General features: G+C 41.9%; 1 protein-coding gene across 1 annotated transcript; it reads right to left on the bottom strand.

Annotated features, from left to right (window-relative positions):
* Positions 1-5,928: 5,928 nt before the first annotated feature.
* On the bottom strand, positions 5,929-26,085 carry YPEL1 (yippee like 1). Its single transcript, XM_081893534.1, has 5 exons — positions 25,830-26,085; positions 20,440-20,722; positions 15,130-15,173; positions 13,483-13,591; positions 5,929-10,986 (listed from the first exon to the last, which is right to left on the bottom strand). The coding sequence occupies exons 2-5, from the start codon at positions 20,554-20,556 to the stop codon at positions 10,897-10,899; spliced, it is 360 nt and encodes a 119-aa protein (XP_081749660.1). The 5' UTR covers positions 20,557-20,722; positions 25,830-26,085; the 3' UTR covers positions 5,929-10,896.
* Between the last annotated feature and the right edge of the window lie 1,061 nt (positions 26,086-27,146).

Below are 27,146 nucleotides of genomic sequence, written 5' to 3'. Positions count from 1 at the left end.
TGCATTTTGGTTTCCGAATGTTTTGGAAGCCAGACGTACTTCCGGAACGGATTCCGTTCAACTTCCAAGGTACGACTGTATTATCTGCACTGTCAGGCTGCGGCTTTCCAGGTTCTCAGGCAGGGATCTCTTCTGAGGATTGAACCAGGGACCCTCTGTATAAGGGCAAATGCTCTACCACTGAGCTATGAAACTTTCTAACCTATCCCTCAACACTCACTCACTGACAGTAGAGTGGGAAGTACTAATGTCTGGTTTATCAAACTGAATCTGGGTGATGAAGATGCCTATGGTTTGTTTTCAGTTGTGCTGTGGGGGAAAGGGACAAAGAACTGATAATGAACGGGGTCCTCAAAGATAGGCGCAATAGATGACCACATTTTTAAATTTATGTATTTACTTAGAATCACTTCTGCTCCCCTCTTCAACCAGGACTGTTCCTGCCTGACTACCTAAAGTCTCTCCCACAACCCACCCTGGTCCCACACAAGACCATTCAAAATCTATGGTCCCAAATTAATCGAACTGTGCCACTGCTTACTTTGCTTGTTCCTCACAGCTGGCACATTGCAGGACTAAGGGCCGTGCTGCAACCCCCTGCGTCTTCCTGAAGCAGCGAGGGAAGCCTTTGAGGAGATTGGGACAAGTGATTACAGAAAAAGGAGCAAATGCATTGGTGTGTGTTTTTTTTGGCCTGTTTGGCTTCACTTGGTGGTCAATGGCCATCATCTGCCATGTGCAAGGACCAAAAGCTTTTATCCACAAAGGCCTCGCTTGGTTTCTGCCCAGGCTGTTTGCTTATAGCCTCTGGTTCATCAGGTCATAATAAGCCACTGTTGCAGTCCAGTGTATATGTCTTGCTCACTGTTTCAGCCTAGCATGTGGCATGAATCAATCCAATCTCTGTCATCTTCCACCAAGCTGAAAAACTGCTGCCTTTGAGGATGACCTCACTCCTCTGGGAACAGGCGCCAAAGGAAGTATTGTTTTGCTGCGCTCCCCCCCCCCCAATATTCCCCCTCCCCAAAGATGAGGATGATAAGAACTCTGCTGGAAATAGAAAACAAAGAGAGAGGGAGACTGATGGGAAAATCAGGGTGATTTCTCTGAGACATTATGACCCGGTGTATATGCCATTCAAACATAAAAGCCTAAATTGGCTGAAACATAAGATGTGGTTTTAAAATGATGTGTGCTCTCTCTCTCTCGTTCTCCAGTTAAATAACAAGAAAGACTGCAAAAAAACAATTTTATGTCATGCATCTACTGAGATGGGTTTGCTGGCCAAGGCCTTCACCATCATGCTTCCTGAGCCTAGAACTGGACACCCAATATAATCATCTCTTCGATAAATACAAAGAGAGCTTTGATAACAGCAAATTCGTTCGTACATGAGCGTTTGCACACGGGCGGTGCTGTCTCTTCATTTCATTTATTTTACAGAATTTTGTAGGGTGCTCAATTGTCGAAAAGGGACGCGGGTGGCGCTGTGGGTTAAACCACAGAGCCTAGGGCTTGCCAATTAGAAGGTCGGCGGTTCGAATCCCCATGACGGGGTGAGCTCCCATTGCTTGGTCCCTGCTCCTGCCAACCTAGCAGTTCAAAAGTACGTCAAAGTGCAAGTAGATGAATAGGTACCGCTCCAGTGTTTCCATGCGCTGCTCTGGTTCGCCAGAAGCGGCTTAGTCATGCTGGCCACATGACCCGGAAGCTGTACGCCGGCTCCCTAGGCCAGTAAAGTGAGATGAGCGCCGCAACCCCAGAGTCGGTCACGACTGGACCTAATGGTCAGGGGTCCCTTTACCTTTTACAATTGTCGAAACCTCAAGGGGGTTTGCATAAAAATCCATTGGAATTATTGATAAAAGACTGAAGTGCAAAACAAGCTGGCCACTATCTTGACAATGGGGTAGATGCAGCAGGGGTTTTTTTCCCCAAGGGGGAAGAGATGCCTCCTGAAAGTTGATAGCATCTATTGAGATTACAGAAGAGAAAGCAAACAAGCAGAGAGGTGCCTTGGATTTCACAAGAGCCTAAGCTGTTTTCACACCAACATGCGCACCTCCCACACCACGAATTGTTATGGAGGCCAAGGTTCCATATAGGGCAATCCGTGCTGCTTTTGTCTACAGCCAGCTGTCTGGGTGGCCACCTACGTACATTCCAACCACAGGGATACAAAACTAAGATAAGAGCCACTCGGCTGAATCAGACCCAAGGGGCCTCCTAATCTAGCTCAGCAGGGCAGCCAAGAGGACAGTCCTTTCCTCCTCTTGCCACCTCCCCAGCCATTGGCATTCAGGAGCATGAGGCTGTTGAATCTGGAAGTGCCATGTGGCATACCTGACTAATCGCCAGCAGCTTTTTCTCCATTAATTTATTGGCTCCTCTTTCAAAATAAGGGTGGGTTGGTGGCGGAGGGGAACCTCTGGCCCTCCAGATGTTGGTGACTTACAACTCCTATTAGCTTCAGCAAACATGGCCAATGACCAGGGAGGTGATGGAAGCGGTTGTCCAGAAGGCCCAATTTCTCCATCCGCTGCATGTTTTATAAACTTCCTATTGCGGCTATCTTTCTTTCTAAGCAAATAAAGCCCCAAATATTGTTGCCTTTTCTGATAGGGCAGGCACTCTGATTCCTTGATCGTTTCTGCTCCTTTTCCAGTGAAACAGATTTATTTTATTTTTAAATGGCGCAACCCAGAGCCGTTTATAATATTCTAAGTATAGCCGCATCGTCGATTTGTATAAGGGTGTTATAAACATATCAGCGGCTTTTATTTTAAAATCTCTTCTCTAATGCTTTTAGCTATTTTTGTGAAAGCTCAGTTCCGGCAAATTTTAATCATGCCAAAAACCTCCTTGTCCCAAAAGGCAATAGTTTATGTGATCAAAAGCCAACCAAATCACAGCAAGAGATACTTAACATGAACCGGTTACTCAAGAGGGTCACAGCAGTTTAAATCCTAAAAATGTAGGAAGAGCCCTATAGGATCAGAGCAATGTTGAACAGCTCTTTTGGAATCTAGTGCGGCATCTGGCTTCCACAGTAGCCAACTGATGCTTCTGGGAAGCCCTTGAGTAGACACTGGCTCAATCCTCCAGTTGTCGCTGCCAACAATTCATGAACTCCCATCATACTAGACCTTGGGGGTTGCGGCGCTTATCTCACTTTACGGGCCGAAGGAGCCAACGTTTGTCTGCAGACAGTTTTTCCGGGTCATGTGGCCAGCATGACTAAGCCGCTTCTGGCGAAACCAGAGCACACGGAAACACCATTTACCTTCCCGCCGGAGTGGTACCTATTTATCTACTTGTACTTTGATGTGCTTTTGAACTGCTAGGTTGGCAGGAGCTGAGACCAAACAACAGGAGCTCACCCCGTCACAGGGATTTAAACTGCCGACCTTCCGATTGGTAAGCCCTAGGCTCTGTGATTTAGACCACAGTGCCACCCGCATCCCTAAAATTAAGTACACAGCACATAAACTAAGGAACTCTCTCTCACACAGGTGGCAGTGATGGCCACCAACTTGGAAGGCTTTAAAAGAGGACTGGACAAGTTCCTGGAGGATCAGGCAATCAGTGGCTACTAGCCATTATGGAGGTATTCTTTTTCTCCACATTTGACCTTTGGGGAGGCAGTAATGTTTCTGAAAGCCAGTTGCTGGAAACCACAATAGGGGAGGGGAGAGCACTATTGGGCTCAAGTCCTGCTTGCAAGTTTCCCATTGGGGCACCTGGGATCAGGCCAATAGCCCATCTAGTCTAGCATTCTGTTCGCAGTGTGGCCAGTGTGCAAGCAGGACCTGAGCACAACATTGTTTGTCCCCCTTGTGGTTTCCCAGCATCTGGCATTCAGATGCATGTTGCCTCCCAACAATGGAAATGGAACACAGCTTCATCCTCCTTGCATTTGTGAAGAAGAAGAAGAAGAAGAAGAAGAAGAAGAAGAAGAAGAAGAAGAAGAAGAAGAAGAGTAGTAGTACTTTGGATTTGATATCCCACTTTATCACTACCCAAAGCGGCTAACAATCTCCTTTCCCTTCCTCCCGCACAACAAACACTCTGTGAGGTGAGTGGGGCTGAGAGACATCAAAGAAGTGTGACTGGCCCAAGGTCACCCAGCAGCTGCATGTGGAGGAGCGGAGAAGCGAACCCGGTTTCCCAGATTACAAGGCTACTGCTCTTAACCACTACACCACACTGGCTCTAATCTCTCTAGGTAACTTAAACGTTAAGCTGCTAACAACTTTTACACAGCATCCATGTTGTGTCAAGTGTCCAAAAGTATCTGATTGCCATTATCTTTTGTAATTATGTTTTGGCTTTAGTGGAGAGAGAAAGAGAAGAGAAGAGAAGAGAGGAAGGGGAGAGAGAAGAAAGAAAGAAAGAAAGAAAGAAAGAAAGAAAGAAAGAAAGAGAGAGAGAGAGAGAGAGAGAGAGAGAGAGAGAGAGAGAGAGAGAGAGAGAGAGAGAGAGAGAGAGAAAGAAAGAAAGAAAGAAAGAAAGAAAGAAAGAAAGAAAGAAAGAAAGAAAGAAAGAAAGAAAGACTTGAGGAGTGTGGGTGGAAAATTACAGTGACCAATACTTGGTGCTCCCGCTTAGCCATAAAATGTACGAGTCATGTGTTTTCCTGACAGCAAGCAATGCTGCAGCTGTCCTTGGAAGGAGGTTTTACTGGCGAACCCTTTCCCAAGGCCTCCGAGGATATGGCTCTGAGTGAACACCTTTGCTCCTTCTGGTGTTATTTCCCCAACAGAAGCCTCTATAGAAGAAGTGGAGGGACTTTTTCCAGCAGTTGAAGGCTGCTTAATACGTCAAAGTGCTGCATGCTGGTAGTGAATGGAGCCAGAACTGGTGGGGTCAGGGCACCCCTTTCTCTCTGCCCTGCCTATGCTCCAGTTTTTCTAGTATTTGAGAAGCAAACACTCGTTTTTACAGAGCCCCCGGGGAAGGTTTTATTTTGAACACAGTGGGCTTGACATCATTTTATCCTCTATTGACTCTGGTTGGATTCCTTCCCTTCTTCTGCAAACCCATGGGCAGTCTTCAGACATGCGATCCTCTGCCTTATATGGGGTGGGGGGGAAATAGTCTCTCTTTAACTTTTGCCTCCTTCCCTGTGAAAGGACCATCTGCAGGCAGGCAGTGATACCGCATTCTGGAATCATGATTGGTCAATCCAAGAATGGAGGAAAATTAAGACTCCTAAATTCCTTTTGCCTACGAATTTGCATTTCTGCTTTAATCCAACACTTCTTAGCATTTCAATATTAGTCTGGGATAGCTGGTCCGCCACTATCTCCTTCCTACCTCTATACTTAACAAGTTGAATAAGAAAATTTACTTTTCTTTTTTTTAATTGGCATATGGAATATCTAAGGTATCAGTGGTGGGCACTGAATTTACAGACTGATCGAGAACAGGACATACTGATGACGATTTCAGTTTTCTAGGTTTTGAGCCTTATGCAGCCAAAACCATACCAGCAAACTCAAGGGAATCCCAAGCTTGCAAGGAAGTAGGACAGACATATTTACAGGGAAATAGCTCAGCGAACGCCAAGCATGCTCAGTTGCCATGGACTGAGAATTGACTGCTGGGAACGATAGAAGAGACAATTGTGGGGGGAAGGCATGGCTGACTAGAACCGTGAACATTCATGTGCTGACCCTACTGCTTCTTTTTCATTTTTGGATTCTATACCGTGACCAGCAGATCATTCTCCCACATCAGTAGCAGCCAGCACCAATTGCCCTTTACACCCTAATAGTGGTCCAGGGAAAGTGGAACTAGAATCTTTCATAAAGCGTAGCTTTAAAGGTTTGTAACAAAACCTTCAGGTTTTGTGTAAGAATTGCTTTCTCGTTAAAATGTGACTCTTCTTCATCCTCTTAAAGGGGGAGGGGAGGGGGAAGCACAAAATTCAACAAAACTGAAGACGTTTATTGTGATACCTCAAGTAGATACAATAAAGGGAAACAACAACTTGTGTACAGTATTGCCAAGACAAAAACCAGAAAGAAGCCACATCAGCTGTGCAAAATGTAAGCGTTTTTCCAAAAGCGTTCCAGCAAAGAGGCACAAGTCAATGGGGATCTGCTATGACTCCTGTGTTTTTGACCCTACTTTGCTTCTGTAAAATCCCTGTCCACGGCAGCATAAGATTACTGGTGGTTGCCTCTACACTAATGGTACAGCATGTACCATTAATCTGAACATTTGCTGTCATTCCTTTCACCATTATACAAAGCTGGATAAGAAACTGTGGCTATCTGGGTTGAGTCGTCATAAAACAGGTTATCATAGCAGACCATAATCTTCTCTGAAAAAAACAGCATATTTTTGTAAATCTCACATTTCAGATTTATTAGAAATCAAAATGGTACAGCCCAATTAATGCTGACATTCATATTAATGACCAAAGTGCACTGTCCCTTTCCCTCAAAAGGGAAACACTGCTCCTCTGAAGTCTTAATTTCACCCGACGCCAAGGGAGCTTTCAGTAACGGTTATGCATAACACAGTTCTGTGACATAAGGTACATCATACAGGTAATAAAGCAATTTAGAGAGACATTGGTAATTTCAACTTCACAACATAATATAGTTAAATTTGGGCCGTGAGGAAAGCAATGCTCCCTAGCCTTGTTGAACAAACGGGCCGAGGCGAGTTCAAGTTGTTCTGGGTTACATAATAGGATTCATGGCAATAGCACAGCAAGTCAAATCCATATGTATAACAAGACTGATTAGGCCGAGAAGCAAGCTTTTATTGGGACGAGTGGTGAAATAATGCAACTTAATATTCTGGAAGCCTGGTGTTTTCTTCCAGTGGTTAAAAGCCGTCCACAGCTGTTGAGAGAAATAACTGCCACATGAAATTGGTGCTTACTACTGTAACGCCCACACCAAAGGAGCTAGAAAAAATGGAGGGGGGGGGAGTTGCACAGTGGGGCTAGTTCAGATGCACAAAAAACTTCACATCAGCATCCTTATAGATACATCTGCATGGAGGAAGTTAGCATCTGATCTAGCATGACCACGTCATGGCAATGTTTCCTAGCGTTTACTTTGCTGGGAGCCTGCCAATGTGGTTCTGCAAGATTAGACGTTCCTTCTTCCACATGGAGATTTTTAAAATTGCCTGATCTGGCCCTCAGTCATGCCATACTGTTTGGTTAGTTTATGCTAACCATGGCTATTGAGTTCGAAGGGAAAAACACCTCAATACATGTACACTTTGTGAGCACATTTTCTGTATGTGCGAATGAACATTCTTCCCAAGAACCAGCTTGTAGTCAGTTCATCCAGTCCAAAAAAAAAAGGGGGAGCTAGTAGGTAGCACACAGAAGTTCACAAAAAATCCTTGTTACAATTTATAAAATATATATATATATATATAATAAATGTTAAGACCAACAGTAATAAAAATAACAGGTAACAAAAGTGCTCAAGTTGAAGGGATAGCGTAAACTTACCCAGAAAGAACACACAAAACCTTAAATAGAATACATTACACACACTCAAAATGGTTAAGAGGGTAAATGTTTTGAAAAATGTTCAAGTATTATGCTTATGTAATGCTGGAAAGTTCAGTAACCAGACTGACCTTTTATACATCAACCAACATCCAGCAGTATCTGGACCCGACTGACACCCAACCTGTAAAATTGAAGCACCCAGTTTTAAAGACCTTCCTACAATGCGAAGTAAAATCATTCATTTCCCCCAAAGGATCTAATATGCAATGCTACTTGATACCTACAGTATCATTTTTAGATTTAGAGTTCTCTACCACCCTTCCCATCCCCTTTTCAAAATCCATAAAAATATTGCTCTATTTGGTATTCTTAAATGCCTTATCACTACAAATGACTTGCATTAGATTTTTACCCGCAATTTGATACTCCAGGTGCCAACTAAAAAATAAAAATCTCACGTTTTTGGCATCCAGGTTTAACCAACGGTTTAGGTGAAACCTTGTACCCAGAAGGCCAAACTACACAATATGTGCAAGTGTGTTTTCTTAAAAGCCCCTCTTTTTTATCATAAAACATTTGGGAGAATTAGTAAGAATGGAAAAGCAAGAGAGAGAAGAGGATCTCCACTCCAGCCCCTCTTCACGCCCTACCCACGGCTTGCCCCCAAAAATACAAGCATACAATTGAAACCTTTGGGGCAGAGGAAGAATACTTGGGGAAATGATTTGAAGCAGGGAGAAGTCTAAGCATCTCCCGTCTCTACTCTTTTCATCCCAAAGTGAATTTTCAACTTTTAAGGAAGGCTACAGTTACATGCTTGCCTCCAACATGTAGTTTAGACCTAAGTGATTTAGGTTTAGAATATGAATAATGCACTGATAAAAAGAGGTTGGATTTTGTCTCTCAAATGCTTTAAGAGTCTCAAACTCCTTCCCAAAAGACCTGACCAAAATTTGTCCTCTAATTCCTGTAAGTACTAGGTGAGAGACATTTAAACCAAGGAGGAACCATGCTATTGAAAAAGATATGCTTCTAGCGACAGTTTCATAGCTGGTACGGCTTACAGCCAGCATCGTGAGCCAGCAACAGTGCCCATCTGCTTACGATTTCAGTACTTACATGGTTGGCAGTGGATACTGTACCAGTTAGAATATAGTTCAAGTTATTTACTATTTCAGCCATAAGCAGTGGAGGGAAGATAGGAAAACCAGACCTTTCGGATAAAGCGATTTGAAAGCGATACAAAGTAAATCAAGTCAGTTTACTGATATTTAGCGAGGCACACCAGACAGATGTTTGCACAAGTCACAAACCCACAAGACACACAGTGCCTGCCTATTCTAGGTTCCCATGCTGATTACTCCTAGTCCAAGGGGACTGGAAGGATCTGTGATGGCAGCACTAAGGAGGATACCAGATGACAAGTCTTCTTCTCACGAGGAACTAGCTCCTCTTAAGAGAAACTTCAGCGGCTTGTGGTCGATTGGGGTGGCTGAAGCTGCTGCTGTCTAGGCATGAGTCAAGATAACGCCTGGTTCTAGTGTACATTTAGATCAAGTACTGTACTGAAGATTAATGGATAAAAAACACACACAAACCCTCATTCATATTAAATTAAGCACCAGAATAAAAGGTCATTCAGCAAAACAAAATTTGAATCTAGCTGTCACTCGTACAGCTCTTTGGATTTGAATGCCTAAGAGGTAACTATGTACACACACACACACTTAAACAGATATATTCAATATCCTTTTTTTTGCATCACAGTGTAACCATACTACTTCCCAGATGGTTTGCTTGGGAAATAATTCTTCAAACAGAAGAGGGAAGGGACAATTCCTCTTTAGGGAAAGATTACTCTTACTTTTAACATGAAAGATATAGCTAAAGTGCAATAGAGACTTGAAAGCCCATCAGACGAGGATAGCAGCAGCCAGCAGAGAGGAACAATGCAAAGTTTTTCTTACGCCATGTAAAAGACATTGTATTAGAAAGGAGCAGATTTCCCAATGTAAGGCTTTCCATATTATTCATGCTATCAGCAGCTATGTGGTGTTAGTGTAAAATATCCTCCAATCCGTTCCTCCTCTGATAAATTTTAGAATATTAATGCAAAAATCATGACATAAAAATTATTCAAATCTCTTGAAACAGTGTGCAGGAAAGTTCCCATCAGTGAACTTTACATACACACACATACACACAAACATAGTGGAAGTGTCTGACTGAGTCACCCCACAAAAAGCAGCAGCTGGGGGAAATTACAAGTTGATGCTTATTTCACATAACTGTTTATTACAAAATGTGCTCAGGGATGATTCAGCCAGCAAATCAAACGCCCCTTAAAAAACCTGGCATGAAGAAGTCAATTTGCATTTTTTTTTTGCCTGCTCCCCAACTTCCAACCTCCCACAGGTAACAGCTAGATGCTCTGGCCACTTTCACACACAAAAATAATCCTGTGTGTTTAAGGACTGTAAGAGCAAATCACTTCACCGATATCAACCTCTTTATCCAGTGCATTAAAAACTATGTAGCTACATGGAACCAGCCATAAAAACTTCAGTGGATGTACAAGTCCCTGTTAAAGGTACAGTACCGAGACATTTTACATGACATTAAAAATAAGAGCTGCATATAGTTGCATCCTTTGATCTTGAAAACTTTGCTAAGACATTCTTTCTTAAAAGAGCAAAGTTAAACTTTCTTAGGAATGTTTTGATTTCGGTCAGACCTTATAAGTTAGTTGACCTTGTAAATTATTATTCCACCCTCACTTCTCATTTTCTTTAAATAAAAGCAAGGATTTATAAACCTCAGCCACTACAAATGACTAAACCTTTAACCAACCTGCCCAAAGATACACACAAGCTGCAGTACTTTAAAAAAGAAAAAGAAAAGAACTAATGGTTACTACAATGTTATGTCCTTCTCACTGCAAAGAGAGCACAGAAATTGCTATGTCTGGGGTCATGGGGAAGGAACATGCCTTACATTCTCTCTAGGACTGTTCACGCAGGCCTTCAACAAAATTCCGGGACAGGTGATGGGCAAAAAGCATGCACAGAAAGAAGGAGCATTTAAAAAGCACAGGTCAAAAGAGAGCGCTAGCTATTAAAAGTAATTTGAAATTAGGGAATTATTCCTCTAGAGTTTGTAGAAAAAGTCGATCCAAAACAACTGTTCACACAGGAATACATATACAAAAAGAGGGAAACTTACACAAAGAGAAAAAGGCAAAAGATGGCCTTTTGGGGAAAGGGGGGGACACAAAATTACATTACTCAGTTGGGAGGTTTCAAAAACGCAGCGATTTTCTCAGCCAGCCGCACCAAAATCCTTTTTGCATTAGTCTTTATAAAGCATGTTCCACAGGTTAATTGTCCAAAGAAAGAGAGAAGTGTTCCCATTTACTCCCAGCCATTGTCTTTGATCATGTGGGCAAGTTCAATGATGAATTTTCCTTCTTTGTATTTCTGACTGCTTTCAAACGCATGTTCCTAGGCAAGAAAATAAAATATTAGATTCCGTTATCCGCCGCTTCAAATATGAACGCTTCTTAACATTACTTAACTGTTCAGCTCAGCTTAACTGTTGTACTTTATGCACTTTGGCATCACTGTATGAACGAAAGAGGGAGACCTGGTTCAAACCTCAACAGGTCAATACTTTACACATGTGAGCAATGGACTCAATTATTGGCAGATGACTGTTGATTTAAAGCAAGAGTGGAAACCACTTTCAACCAGAGGACTAGATCAATCAGTGGCCAACCCTCCATGGGCATATTTGTCAGGTGAGCACCAGTCACCTGATTCCATATGATCAGAAGATTGACCTGAGCAAAAGCCGCAGGGCTTGTATTTGGTGCCATATTTAAGCAGCGCCAAAAGCAGGAGAACTCAAAGGCTCCTGATTGCTCCTTTGCAGCCACGGCTTTATCTAACCAGCTCCTGGTGTCAGGTAAATGGTAGATGGGCATGGCCAGCCCAGAACAGCCTCACTGGAAAGCCTAAAAGGTCTAGTCAGGCGCAAGGGCCAGAGGTCCTCCCAGTTGGTTTAAAGCAGGGGTGTCCAACCAGTAGTTTGCTATCTACTGGTAGATCCCCGGCTGATCTTGGTAGATCACGGGTTCCTTATCATGTACAAAAAGTTATGGGGGGAAAGCTAAAAAAATTCTGTGCAATCCTCCACCCAAAAAGCTCAACAACTCTGGGCAATCCACCCCACGCACGCTCCTCCTTCCTCCAATGACAATGGGTAGATCACTGCCAGGTTTTTTATACTGGAAGTAGATCACAGTCTCTTGGGAGTTGGGCATGCCTGGTTTAAAGCTATCCCATGCTTCTTTGCCATTGAGAAACTATTCAATACCAACAACCAGAATTTAATGAAGATTACTTTTGGGTTTGTTTTATTCCTATCATCTACAATATCAGACTTTGAGGAATGCAAAGCCTATGGAAATTAACTTCCTTTAGGTACAGTCACAGCAGAAATGACTTTGAGGCTGGTTCCCGCCCAGTGTCAGAATCAGTATCCTATGCTTTATGAAATACTGTGTGCATCACAAAGTCCCCGTGGTGCTGGCAGGTAAGCTCTACCCAGGCAATCCTGCCCCAGTGAAAAAGGAGTAAATGTATGGGGGAGCCCTGTCAATGTCCTTCGCTGATGCCATTTGAGGTGTGGGGCCGGACATATGGCAGTGAGGGAAGCCTAAGCATACTCCAGAGGAAGGGGTGGGGGAAGTATCAATGCAGAGCAACGCAAAGTCAGTCGTACTAAAATTAGTAGACCCATCGAAAGTAATGGATGTGGCTAATGGTGGACCATTAATTTAAATGCATCCACTGAAAGCAGGGCTTTGGCCACATCATCCTGGGAAGAGAGAAAAATTGTTAAACTGCTCTGGGAATTATAGCGCCGGAAGGAGAATAGGGGCCTCCTAACAATCTACAGCCCCCAGAATTATTGGGGGGGGGGGAGCCTTGGCTGTTTAAAGTGGCAGCATGGTGTTTTAATTATATAGTGTGAATGGAACCTTGGTTGGATACAACCCTTGGAATTCAAGGTACAGTTAATGTTAATAAAATAAATTTTCATTCAAGTGCCTTTATGCTCCTGGGAAATGGGAAATTTACTTCTTACTTGGGAAGACTTTTACCAGTATACTTTTCATTACATTTTGCAAAGAAAAGACTATGTACTATGAAAACTGAAAATTCTAGGAAGGAACCCGGGCTCCCCCTAAGAGCACCCGCATCCCCAGTGGCAGTTGTCCTGCACTCAAATAAGTAAGAGGGATGGCAGAAGGACAGGTCCCCATGCATCAATAACAAAAGCAGACTCCATGGCAGGTGGAATAAAAGATTCTCTTGCAAATTCAGTGGCTCTGAAAACTGCTTGTTATGAGCCCCTCACCACATGTAAGCAGGGTCTGTGTCAGGCACCTGCCACACTTCAAAGCAGCAAATATGAACTGAAATTCATATTTCTAGGACCCACTCAAGGTCTGAATGCAATTTGCTTTAAACTGTTGCTTTTTACATTGCTGTATAGCCTGCCCTGTGCCTTTCTTGGGCTGGGTGGGTGGTAATAACAACAACAATAACTACAACTACTACTACTACTACTACAGGAAGGCCAACTAGTGATGGACGTTTGGGTTGCCTCTTTAAGATGTGGATAACTTTTACCCATGGATCTGAATTGTAGCCAGACTTGGTCAATTTATCCTCAGGCTTCTTATCATGCCACCAGTCTGACAAGAACACAGGGTATCAAAAAGGAACTGACAAGATCCAGAGGGTATCAATGTTGGGGTACTCAGACTAGACCCACTGAACTTTAGTGTAGAGTAGACTCAGCTTTAGTGAGTCTGCTCAGAGTAGTACTTAGTTGGCGACAACACAGATACTCCCACATTTGCACATAGCCTATTTCAATGACCTGACAAATCCAAGCAGTTGCATGTCCAAAAATGGGCAAATGCTTACGTATTTCCATCCAAGAGTGGTTTTGCAGTTTTCACAATAAATATCTGCTACTGCATGCAAGCCTGTCAGAAGAACTCTCTCTTCCGCAGGACCACAGCCCACATTCACCCTGCAAGACAGAGTCGGAAAAGCATAAGCCATTTTATAAGAATCTTCCTTCCCCTCCCATTAATATAAAGATATATGCAAATGCTAGACGCAAAATCTCAAGATCATTCACACCAGGATTTTGGCAAATATTTCCAACATCACACAAGGAAGTTATTTTAAGGCCAAGATGCTTTGCTTGTTCCTTCTTACATAGACCAAGCTTTTGAACACAAACCAAATTAAACATCTGTGTGATTTCCGACCTAGTATTAATTACCAGGTAAATTGTTTTAAGCAGTGCCATTTTTCTAGAAAAAGAGGTGCTGGAGCTCCTTATGAAGTTTTCCCTTGTTCTCTTAGAATGGCAATGGTGCCCACCTGAGAGTTGCTGGAGCTGAGCTCTGGTGAGCTCCAGCTGGAAGAAAAAAAAAAGTCCTGGTTTTAACTATGGCTTTGTTTCTATGTTTCTTTTAAAGGTGAAGGTAAAGGATCTGTGGACGGTTAAGTCCAGTCAAGGGCAACTATGGAGTTGTGGTGCTCATCTCGCTTTCAGACCGAGGGAGCCGGCGTTTGTCCACAGACAGCTTTCTGGGTCATGTGGCCAGCAGGACTAAACCGCTTCTGGCACAACGGGATACTATGGTGGAAACCAGAGCACACGGAAACGTAGTTTACCTTCCTGCCACTGTGGTACCTATTTATCTACTTGCACTGGCCTGCTTTTGAACTGCTAAGTTGGCAGGAGCTGGGACAGAGCAACGGGAGCTCACCCTGTTGCGGGGATTCGAACCGCCAACCTTCTGATCGGCAAGCCCAAGAGGCTCAGTGGTTTAGACCACAGCGCCACCCGCGTCCCATGTTTCTTTTAGCTATGGCTAGGAAAAGGTGGTCATATGCCACCAACAGAAGTTATTATCTACATTGAAAGGATTTTAATAGATACTCTAAAGAAGAAAAAAGTTGCATTGTAAAATCTATAGCTAGAACGATGTTTCCATATGGGCTGGTTCCAAACATAACTTTTTGGCAATGCCAATTAAGAGGAACATAGAAAACTGTCTTATATCAAGTCAGCCCACTAGTCTACCTAGTTCAGTTTTGTTTACACTGGTTGGCAGCATCTCTCCAGGAACCTTTCTTATTTAGACTTGATTGAACTGTGGCTCTTTTGCATGCAAAGCATGCACTCTTTTACTGAGTCACAGCCGTTCAGCCCTCAGAAGCCTTCCACATGTGCCTGACTGAAGGATGTGTGGCCTTCCGCAGGGAGAGCAAAACCCTTCTTTCACACCATTCAAAGTATTTGGAAACCACAAAATACCGGATGCTAGGGAGCAACAACAAAGAAGGGCTACCGTATTTCAGCCATGTTGATGGCTTCCAAGACATCTGCCGGCCACTGTGGGAAGCAGACTGCTAGACTAGACAGACCGCTGGGTTGATCCCATAGGGCTCGACTTGGGTCCTTGCGTAAACCAAGGCAACAAGCCAATCCACTCACATGCTATTGCTGTAAAATAGTCCTCCTATTTCATAGAAAATAATAATTGCACTTACACTGAATTAAAGAGGTAGGCTCGCCCCTGGCTTCCCTGAAAGGACTGTAAAAGAAAAAGAAGACATATACATATATATATATATATATTTATAAAAAACACTAAAACATTGTCTCAATGAAGAGGCAAATCAAAGCATTCCACCTGAACTTTGAAACTAGTACATTGTTTGTTAAGTGCAAATTCAGCTGCATGTAATGTTCCAAGTAATTATTCTTCAGATCTGCCACATGGGGCTGGAAACTCATTGTCTAAGCTCTAATCTCAAAACCAAATCTTTCCCCAAGTGTTTGTGCAACTACTGCTAGGTCTAGTGCCTTCTTTAAGCCAACAGTGTCTGACACTGCTGCAACAGACAAAAGAAAAGGTATGGCAATTAACACAATGTAGTATAGCAAAGAAAGAGCTGGCACAGTTCAAAACCTTAGCTATAGAAGTCTGTAGCTCCACTCTACCATTAACACACACTGTTTTAAGGCAACCCACTCTCTCTCCCTTCCCCATCAGTAATATGGGGACAGTAACAGTCTACCTTATATTATTGAAACATTATTGAAATAAAACATGTGAAAAATACATGGATTTGCCTCTCAATAATTTATTGCACTCACTTTGCCCTCTACTGTTCCGTGTTGCTTATTTAGTAAGCTAAATAAGTTTTAAATAAATTTTGCTTTTAATTAACTTTGGTCATTATTTCCTAAACTAAGCCAAAAAATGATACAGGTGTAATTGTGTAGGATTACAGAAAATTAAAATTGGATAACTAGAAAACATACGAGTTCATTGGGCATTCTCCATTTGGTTCTTGAGTTATTAGAGTTTCAAGTTGGGGTGTGTGTGTGTGTGTGTAGAGCTGTCGAAGTCCCCCCCCCCCTCCACCATAGGGTTCTAATTTGTTAGGAGAAGGGACACAATTAAAACTGGAGATTTAAAACTGACACTTAGTTTTAACTGGTGCTTTAAAAAATGAGTCTGGCGAGCCAACTCCTAGGGTCTTTGGCCCCCAATAAAATACTTGAGGCCACCCCCCAAAAAAGTTGGTAGGAATTGCCATTCAAATGGTGTGTGCGCACCATATCATGTGATCGATTATATTATTCAAGTTAGCACCCCTGGGTCAAGCACTGTCTGAAGGGGAGATGATGATTGGGGAGCAGGAAACAGATTAGAATCAACCCAGAAGAAAAAGCGGCAAGTCTTAGGTCCCCATCTTCCCCTTTTACCAATCTGGCTGGTTCCTTTTTTGGTTAAAAAAACAGATTCCCCCTGCCCCGCAAAAAAACCAACTAAAGCTAGTCATTAATTCTTGTGCGAAGCTATCAGGCCATCAAGGAGATAATATGAATCTGAGAATGTTCTTAGTGAACAAAGGTCAGAAGGAACCAATCTGAGACAAAATGGTAATATTCAGTAAAACTACCTAGCAGTTATCTAGCAACCTCTTACAAATGAGCTCTATGCAGTTACTTATGACCTGGCGAATGCCCAGATTCAGCAGGATTGCCATTATAGAGCACGTAAAAGTTCACACAGGTCAGAAGTTTAATACAAGATGTATATTATTCCTAAATAATTATTTTTATTTCAAACACTGTCAGTCCTTGAAACATTGTTAACTAAGTAGCAGAAAATGTTGCAGTGTGTAGATGGCAGAGACACAAAGATTCTGGAGTCCATGATGCTAAAAAGTATCACATAGGGAAGATTCAGAATTCCTGAAGGAATATGTGTCCATTTACAGTTAAATGGGAGCATTGATAAAGGATAGAGTAACACATAAACGTGCTAACATTATCATGAGCTAGAGCATTCACAAGTTTTACTGAAACAGATGCCACCAACCCTTAGGAATCTCCAACTACACACTGGTACGATCCATTTTTAAAATCTGAAATAAGAATCCCCATACAGTCATACCTCGAGTTGAAGTAGCTTCAGGCTGAGCATTTTCGGGTTGCACTCCGCGGTGACCCAGAAGTAACGGAACGCGTCACTTCCGGGTTTCACCGCTCGCACATGCGCAGACGCTCAAAATGACGTCACATGCATGCGCGGAAGCGGCGAATTGCGGCATGCTTCAGGATGCGAACGGGGCTCCGGAATGGATCCCGTTCGCATCCAGAGGTATCACTGTATTAATATTAATCAGAGTACCAGATGCCGAGCAGAAAAAAAACAGGAGATGACAGCCCCTTTCGCACTACATGCAAATTTGTACAGGAGGAGATGGGATTCTGCACCACCTAGAAACCACATTGTATTCATATGGAATGCAATTGTATCAAAGCACCTTCCTAGACTCCCTAGATATATACAGTACTTGAAATGAACCTCTTGAATACATCATCATTGCTACCTAATAGGTCAAAGGGGAATACAGAACTCAAACAGGAATTTGAATACATAAAAATGGCTGTAAAATGATGTCTATTTCATAAACCAGCAAAATTTCCAAGATTACTTCATTTGGTTTTCATTACCACCCTGTCAGAAGAGATCAGAGAAAGTTACACCATATATTTTAACATATGGTGTGCCTGAGAAAACATGTGCCAAAATACTGATGTGCAGCAAACAGCAAAATTGTGAATCCCAAATAGCCATAAGTTGTTATTTTTACTTACAATACTCAGGGTTAAGAATTTTATTAGTACCTGTTTTATTACAACTTAGTTTCCTTTCCAAGTATTGGCTCCTGTGATTCATATTATTTAATTGTTCAAGAGCTATTAACAAGTCCCATGTCCAATATACATCAGCAGGGTAAAATGGTCTTGCAGTTGAATAAAAAAATAAGATTAAAAATTGCAGTGGTACCTCAGGTTACAAACTTAATTCGTTCCAGAGCTCCGTCCTTAACCTGAAACCATTCTTAACCCGAGGTACCACTTTAGCTAATGGGGCCTCCCGCTGCCGCCGGTGCGCGGTTTCTGTGCTCATCCTGGGGCAAAGTTCTTAATCAGACGTACTACTTCCAGGTTAGCAGTTTGTGACCCGAAGTGTTTGTAACCCGAGGTACCACTATTCAGGCAAATAAATAGCCTGTGGGAGGGCTAGAGGGAGGGAAATGAAGCTAAGCCAGTAAGATCAGATTCACAAGGTGCTACACTCCTTCTTTACATAATTTGTATGCAACACAATCACAGTATCACACATATCTGTACCATCCACTAGCCATTGCCATTTGTGTACAAAGTGTACACACACACTCCTCGGCAATTAGTAATATTTGTTGCAATGTTAGTGCATGAGGATGATTGAAGCTAAGCTGCTAATACCTTTCTTTGGAGAGTTACCCAGTATGTTACTGCATTAGTGGGAGTTCCTAGGAAATCTGCCCTCCAATATTCATTGCTGGAAGAAACAGGAATTCCGGATGAACACCAGGATTGATGGGTTGCAAGATACACTGGAAAGCAATCCTCCTTCCATTTTTTCAGCAGCGTGAATGATTCACATATCACCACGCCACGTAGTTTGCAAACCAGGGAGTGTTTGGATTTATTTTAAGGGCAATAGTGAGTCAACTAATTGCACTGTAGTGTTTGTTTTTAAAACAGGCATACCCAATCATTTACACCTTTAAATTACTGCTATGCATTCAATTTTCATCCCATCACAGTCTTGTGAACATACCTAATTAGGAAAACTAGGCACTGAAAAAATCCATAACTGTAGCGGAAACCCTCACCTCTCTCTTGTCATCTAAAAACTATACCAATTAACCTAATTAAGTACGTTTAATTACAGTTACATGACCCTGTCCCACCAACTTATTAGTCACAGTATACTAAACTTGTAACAATTAAAGATGATGGGTGTTAGACAAATTGTCAGTCTGAAACCATTTTTAATGTTTAGTAGATTGTTTATTATGTTTTTACCTGAGAATACAATACTATTTTTAACACACAGGAAGTACAAAATTATATGAGGTTTCTTTACAGAATATACTTTGTTTAAAAAAATTATTCCCTTAATTTTGATGCAAAATTGGCTGGGGGTGAGGGGGAGAAACAAAAATCAGTGGAGGGAGCATTTCTCTTGTCATTTTTCCTTTATTGTGTTTCTGTGTGGTAAGCTTCAATCTGCAGCACAAAGCAGTGCTGTAGCAACTGCTAACAAATGCATACTCTTCAGAATATATGCATGTAGATCGCAGCATATAGCAATCATGGGAAACCCATTTGCTATGAAGGAAAATCTGAATATTAGATGATGCTCTTCCTGAGGTCTAAATTCCTCCCCAATGCACATGAAGAGTGGATACAGAACAGGTGAATATGAATATATGCTTGGGAGAATATGGTCTCTCAGTTCAGAAACATAGAAACTCCCAAATCTGTGCATAGGAGTTGGGAAAACAGCCTGGTGAGAGGTTTCTTCATATATACAGATCTCAAAGAAGAGCCTTGATTCACAGTTGTTACCAAAAGTCCTTCAAATGAATGCATAAAGGGTAAAAACAATGAACAAAAGAAAGTACAGTGGTACCTCGGATTAAGTACTTAATTAGTTCTGGAGGTCCGTTCTTAACCTGAAACTGTTCTTAACCTGAAGCACCACTTTAGCTAATGGGGCCTCCTGCTGCCGCCGTGCTGCCGGAGCACGATTTCTGTTCTTATCCTGAAGCAAAGTTCTTAACCTGAAGCACTATTTCTGGGTTAGCGGAGTCTGTAACCTGAAGCGTATGTAACCCGAGGTCCCACTGTAGTTTTGAAAAGCATGCTTCCTCACTTCAGGAATGCTCTCACTGGACAGGTCTAGCTGCAGAACATACACAGAAGAAGAAACCCACCCTTCTTTTCCAACTGACCAGATATACATCTCTGCAGACTTCAATCCATTGACTATTTTCTTCACATGGCTAGCTAGTTGGTTTAGATTTCATGTCTGCATACTAGATCTTCTGTACTTGAATATTAAGAACACATTAACATTTGAACATAGTGTAAGTTACACAGTGATTCTCTTTAGAAGAATCATGCTACCAAACTAAAACAAGCAGGTTAGTCACATTACCTCAAGTGACCACAACTCTGATCAATGTGCTTCACATTAAGAGCACTTTTTCTAAAATATCAATTACACATCATTCCGGCTTGAGAAGAGACCAAACACACCTCAAGAAGTAGCACCTGAACACAAACAGAATGTAATCAGGAAATACATTATGTAAATTCTTATGCAGTGTATTTCTAATAGACCCTGAAACACATAGCTTTTGGTGTATCTTTTTGTCTCATTATGGCAGTTACCAACAGGCACCAGATCATGCATTCATGAGGTCTAGAGACAGGCCACTTGCCTTGGAAATTAGTTCATCATGATTGGCTAGATGGGCTCTGCAGTGGATACAACTGTAGGTCCGATGACAGTTTGGTAGGTAAGCCTGGAACGTTTTGGATTTTGTCATTTTTACCATCTCTGTGGCCAGTTCTTCACTCTGATCAGGGCTGGCACTTGAAGAATTACAACTTTGCTGAACTTGCTGACAAAAGAAACACTGGAAAATGCAAGCAAAAGCCGTTGTTGTTCTGGAGTGTGTGTGGCAGCTTCCACACAAACGCCACAGAAGAAACAATCAAAACCTGCAATGGAAGAAAGACGCATATAAGCCACTTCAAGTCTTTTTATATTTCTAATTAAACATTTAACTTCTCTGTTTCATCATTAGTGTAAGTTTAAAATAAAATGGGTACCTTAAGTTACATGCAGTGTTGCTGTCTGTTAAAATATCATGCCTGCATGTATATGCCACAGAGTCCTACATGGGAAAGGAGAGGAGAGGAGAGGGGGGGCCTACTCTTGAACTGTAATACTAAGGTGCTCCCAACCTCCCATCCAAAAGGGAGATGGGAGCACTGCATCAGAGGGCAATATGCAAACACAAGCACTGGAAACTCAAGGGTGGTAAAACAGCTGGATGAACAAAAGGCAAGCGTAACTAACATTCCACTCAGCCAACACAAAATAGTTGCTGAGTTAGGCCAACTATGAAACTTTCTGCCCATAGGTTCCCCACAAAGTAAGTGCATTCTGAAGTCTGTTTGTTTAAATCAAACCATAGTTAACCACAGGTTGTCAGGTTTGAATGAAACAAGCAACTTGCAGCCAAACTGGAGAAGGAGAGGAAAGACAGGGAGCATATGAGTCCAAGGCTCAACTTGGCTCATTTCCATCACAATAAGCCATAGTTTATAAGGATGTTTAAACACAGCCAAAGCCCAAATAAATACTGAACTATGTGGATTCAAAAACTTCGTAGTGTAGCCTCTTCAAACAGCTTTCTATAAGAAATACTGCTGCTCAAAAAAAGATAATTTCCAGAAGCTTGGCAGATGGTATCACTCCATGAATGCCAAACCTCTGTTCATTATCAGCCAGCTGAAGCAAGAGACACATTCTCTTCAGATCCTCGAGCTTCAGGGTGGTCTCATTTGATTCTAATATGTAATAATGAACTTAGGGTCTGGAGACCACAGACATCTAGTACCAATGCTGTATCCCATAATAAATCAATCTGAGTGAACATGGAGGTGGGAAAACCCTATCAACATTTTAACCATTTCTTTAACAATTTCAACAAGGACAGTCAAGAAACCTGGGATTTTCCATTGGTAGTAAAAATTAGAAAGGCACAAAGATTATGGTGTGGTAGCAATAACAAGTGTAAGCAATAACTCCCCCCCAAAAGGACTGTTGTCAATACAGTACCATATATCATGCAGCCAGAAATAGCAAATAAGAACAGGAGACAACCATTAAGGTAATATGGGGTTTGCAAGCCATGGTTTGGTGCAATGTCTGAATTCTAAAAACTGGTGTTATATGGGTGTCACTACAGAGGCTGCTTCAACCAAGAGATGGGAAATGAAATTGTGAACTTGTATGCTGGGAGAAAGGAGGGCCATAGCAAACAGTTCTAAACCATAAAAATGCTTGTTTAATGTTTGGAAGCTCAAATCACAGTTTAGGTCCTAAACTATGGTTAGTTACAGTGACTGATCTGAGCCTCTGGTTAATTATTCAGTCATAGTGGTGGCTGAATAATTCCTGTAACAAGATAAATGGGAGAGTGGGAAAGAGGAGAAAGCAGTAATTCAGTCTTTGGACAATATAAATGTATAATTAGATATAATGTTGGATTCACAAACCTTCTTAAAATTAATGAGCCTGTGCCTTGCAGAACTAAGGTAGGTAACATGAGGAAAGGCAGTCACCTAAAATCAAATCTCAAAATTAAATTTATTAAAATCAATGGAAGTAATTGATCCAGTTCTTAGAGAGAATGGAATTCTAAAGTAAAGGAATTTTACTACTGTATTGCCAATGGCAGTGCATTTAAAGTTTATTAATTATGTTTTGTAAGTTGAAAATCAATAAAAATAGTTTACATGCTTCAATGCATGTGATAATGTCACAGATTCAGTTTTAAAGGATTATTTGTGTGGACATCATGTTTTTTATTTTACATTCACATATTTTAATCTGGCTTCATTTTAACTTTTGTTTAAAGTTGGTTTAAACTTGTAAACTCATCAGTTTTCAACTATCCTACTTTAAAGTTTATGTGCAGAGTGTGCTCATGAACTTCACAATTATGTTTCTTGTTAACTAAGACCAGGGATGCCAGTGGTGCAAGGAAGTGCAATAACCCCTATCCTCCCTCTGCTGACTAGTCCTTCCCCTGAGTTCTTGAGGAACTGCAGAGAACATGGAGGAATATGCTTCCGTTTGCACTTCCTTTGTGAAGAGTTTTGCATTCTGCAAAAATCCTGTGAGAAATGAAACATGAATAGACCCCTCCCATGTTCTTTGGCATGCACAGATAACTTTGGGGGGTGGAGGTCTTGTTTCATCTTTTATAGATCTTCAGAAAAAGCAATGGGACCTTCTCAGTGCTTCCTCACAGTCTCTGGAAGCATTTACCGGTATAAAGCACTGGAATCAAGGGTTGGGTCTTTCTGTATTTTTGACTGGGCTGTTGCATAAGATTGAACCATCTGTCAAATCTTCAAGACAAAGTTTTTTCCTCCCGAACTCCACCGCCACAGGCACAGACAGAAGATATAGGGGGAAGGAGGGCTCAAGGGTAATAGCTGCCTAATAAATTAAACCAAAGATTTCTGAATACTTAAGTACTATTCATATACCTTTCTCTGATATCTGCAATCTGCCATTGAGGTACATCTAAGAGTGCCTGGCAGTGACAGATTGTGCATTTAGCGTGGTGGCATCCGGTTTATAGGCAGTCTACCTAATAAAATCAAGCTGGCAGCAACTATAATGAGTTTTAGGCACCAATACTTAATTATTTCAGGGAGCATTCTGATGAAAAGGATTATCTTGTTTTTTAGAACCTTCTTGTTAGTTGACCCATTCTGTGCTTCTGTTTGTTTGTTTGGTTCAATTGTATTTGTTATGTTGTTTTGGTTTTAAACTGAAGTCATATTGTACACTGCATGGCTTTCAGTTTTGTGGTATAGAAAGGAACAAACAACCAACAGTAGTTTCCTTGAAACAGACCTACATGAATTGCCATACCCACTGCAACCAAAAACTACAGGTGTGGACGAATCCTGAGGTTTACAGAAGTACCAAAAAGAGAGAGATGAAAATACAGTAGAGCTCAAATTTACTGAACTATGAAAAGACTACCCTTTTAAATGTGTAAGCAAAACTGATTGAGATTGTAATAACAACTACCCAAGCCCCCCCCCATTCCATTTCACAACACTAAAGGAGTTTTAAAAGCCATCAAAATGTTTGTCTCCCCTAAAATACTAACTATACACAAGGGCATGCTGTACAAATCTGATATTCTCTGCCAAGCCCCATGTGAAAACAGGTTCAAGCATTGGAACATATGTTTTTTCAAATACATATGTTTTTTCAAACATTCATTCTAGAAGCAATTAAGACACAATTTTCATTTTCATCATGCCCTTGCGACTCCCAGTTGAACATGCTACCCATTTTATTAGATGGATAAATGTTATTTTCATGTGATATTGCAATTCATACACTGAATGCATACAATGTTAGCTCTTCTGTCTACCAGCATGATGTCATTTGAAGGAAAGCGTAATCTTAGTAGGCTAGCAGCAGCCAATCTTAAGCATAGTGGGCTGTCCTAATTCTGCACCCGGATGTATAAACAAATATTTAAGCATGTTAGCTGCAACAGAACGTTATCAGCATACAACAGATCTACATAATATTAAGATATTCTCAAACCATTAAATAGCTTTTATCAGGAACACAAGCAACAGGTCATTTGATTCTACTATACAGTATGTCCCGCTGCTATTTCATACATTATATTTATAGAGGTTTTGTACTATAACAAGCCTTCATTTCATTCATGTTTTTACCAAGCTACTAAAAGGGCTTCTATTAAATATGAACTACAAAAATCGGGGTTATAACCTTATCCATACTTATCTGAGAGTAAGCTGAAATAAGCAGAGAAGTATTTATTTCTGAAGAAACATGCACAGTTGGTTTTTGCTAAGTTTAAAACCCCTAAGATTTGTTACGTACGACACATAAAATGTGGCTGTTTAATTGTTCATTTTACTGAAGCTGCTTCCCACCCCCCATTAACAGTAACCAAGAACATAGAAAAATCAATCTTGTTTTCCTGTCTTGGACTTTTCCATGAAGTCTGTTAACGCTAAAGAACCTTTCTGATCCACCAGCAATCCAGACTGCATCAAATGTATACATAGAAATAGATGTTGCTGCATTGTAGACAGTGCTAAAGTGGCTTCTGTGAAAACACATTTCCATAAGACCATTTAATAGACCTCACTCTTACTAAACTTCAAACAATGCTAAAATAAAGAGAAACAAAAGACTTGTGCAGATTAGATCTTCACCTTCAAGGGCTGTTGTTAGTGGAGTTGAAAACTCCTCACTACACACTCAGACCACAAAGCAAAACATCACTGCCTGCTCTGATTTTAACCAAAACATCTCCTCCTACCCTTTCTTTTGCCTGTTCTTCCTCTGAAGTGTAGAAACAATGGGTTCGGAGCCTTGTGGAAAAGGCAACTTTTCATGGAGAAAGGCAAGGGCACTGCGAGAAACAACATTCTAAAAATAAACATGCACCTCCAGTCTGCTTTGGACAATACAGCACGGAGGAGGGGAGGGGAGGGGAGATGAACGGACGTGCAGCAGCAAAGTCCCAGCCAGCCTACCCACAACAGCAGCAGCAGCAGCCAGCCCCTGCCCGGTGGATCAAAACAAAAGGCCAGCGGCGTCTGCAAACGGCTCACTTTCTGGCACTGTTTACAAACAGTGTCTGAGCGCCCCCGGTGGGGTCGACCTAGAGCGCAGCGAACCACGCTGGCTTCGACTTGCCCCAGATGGGGGGTGTCCAGTTCTGGCACAAGGTCGGGGAGGAAAGGTGTTTTTCCACCTTCATTTCCTTGTCCAGCCGCAGGACGATCAGCTCGAGCCAGAATTCCAGTTCCACTTTGCTCCGAATTCCAACCACCACGAAACCGAAAGGGGACGGGGAGAAAGGGCAAGTCCTCTTTTCTGCGGTTAAATCAATGAAAGCGAAAGATCTGGCGAGGAAAAAGCCTCGAGGGCTGACGGAAAAGAGCAAGCCAGCATGCAGTCGCAAACAAAGCAAAGCAAAACAGATCCGGTTCTGCAGCTGAAGCTGAACGAAAATCTCCTTACCTCTGGAGCTTACTTGTTCGAGCCATTGAATAGCAGCCTAGCAGGCTCCAAAACCACAAGAAACTGCAGAAGGGGCGGCACGTATAGACGACCCCCCCAGCTGCTCAGCACGATCGTCATAGAAAAATGTGCGAATCCGAGCAGCAAACAAAACGCCCCCCCCCCCCGCATCCCAGCTCCAAACCGACAAAGAGCTTGCGGAGGCAGAGTGACACAAAACCGACCCAGAGATGTTTACTGTTCTACTGCCCCAGATAACAGGCTCAAGGACCGCCTGCATCTTGTAGGGAATTTCTGCGATGCTATGATCAGGGGTAAACATACCGCCCTTGTGGTGCGCAGCCCTGAAAGATGGAGGGGCAAAGGGAGTGCGGAGCGTGAGAAGGAAATTAAATCACCGACGCATACAGAAGATTACAGAACTGAATTGGCTAGGATAAGCTCTTGCCCCCCTCTCGGTAACAGGCTAATTAAAAACAACAACACCCACCTTGCAAAACAATTTCTTTCTAAACCTTCAAGTAAACAAAAAACCCTCATGGAGGCTATTGTGTCCCCTATTACCTCCACAGGCTGCAAAAGCCAAATCTCCCTTTACTCCTTTATCAGACTGCTCAAACAAGGAAGAGTGGAGCCTTTTGTGTATATGCAAACTGATGCTTAAATCTGAATCTGAAAAAAACTCTAGAACACACAAAGCATTAAAGTATATGCTATTGGGTTTCTGAGCCTGTGCAGAGTACACTCCAATACACACTCACCTATAGTAATTCTATTAAGAAACTGGGCTTCCATTTGAGACAAACTGGTAACAAGGAGTCCCTGGCTAGCAGCTCTGATCAGACCTTTCTCAAGGATGCACAATTCTTTTCCTTCTACAGCAAATAGAAAAACAACTATTCTTTTCCTCCATGTGTTGGAGGTTTCTCTTTTTTTGTTCAGGATTTATTTATCTTTTAACGGTGAGCCCTTGGAAGAGACATGAGGCCAGCAGACGCCACTAAAATAGGTTTTAGCCATTCTAAACTTTCAGTGTCACAACAGGACACCAAAGTAAATAAATCTAGCACTCAAGGACTAGTACAAGGCTCATAATATCACTTACTAAGTTGAGGAAAATTTAAAAAATAAAATAATTCTTTCTCCTCAGGCCAAACAGACCACATTACTTAGGTTCTCATCTTAAGAGGCTCCAAGAGATCAGATGATGTTGAAATTGCTGTAAATTGCCTCTGCCAAGAGGATGCAATAGAATATAAACATTGCAGTTATTAGCAAATTAATAAGTATTAGTCAAGTCCATCATTATCCCAGAGT

The sequence above is a fragment of the Podarcis melisellensis genome (genome assembly GCF_964234715.1).
Source record: "Podarcis melisellensis genome assembly, chromosome: 16".
Taxonomy (NCBI): domain Eukaryota; kingdom Metazoa; phylum Chordata; class Lepidosauria; order Squamata; family Lacertidae; genus Podarcis; species Podarcis melisellensis.
The sequence above is the reverse complement of the archived record's forward strand: the minus strand, read 5'-3'. Positions and strand labels throughout refer to the sequence as shown.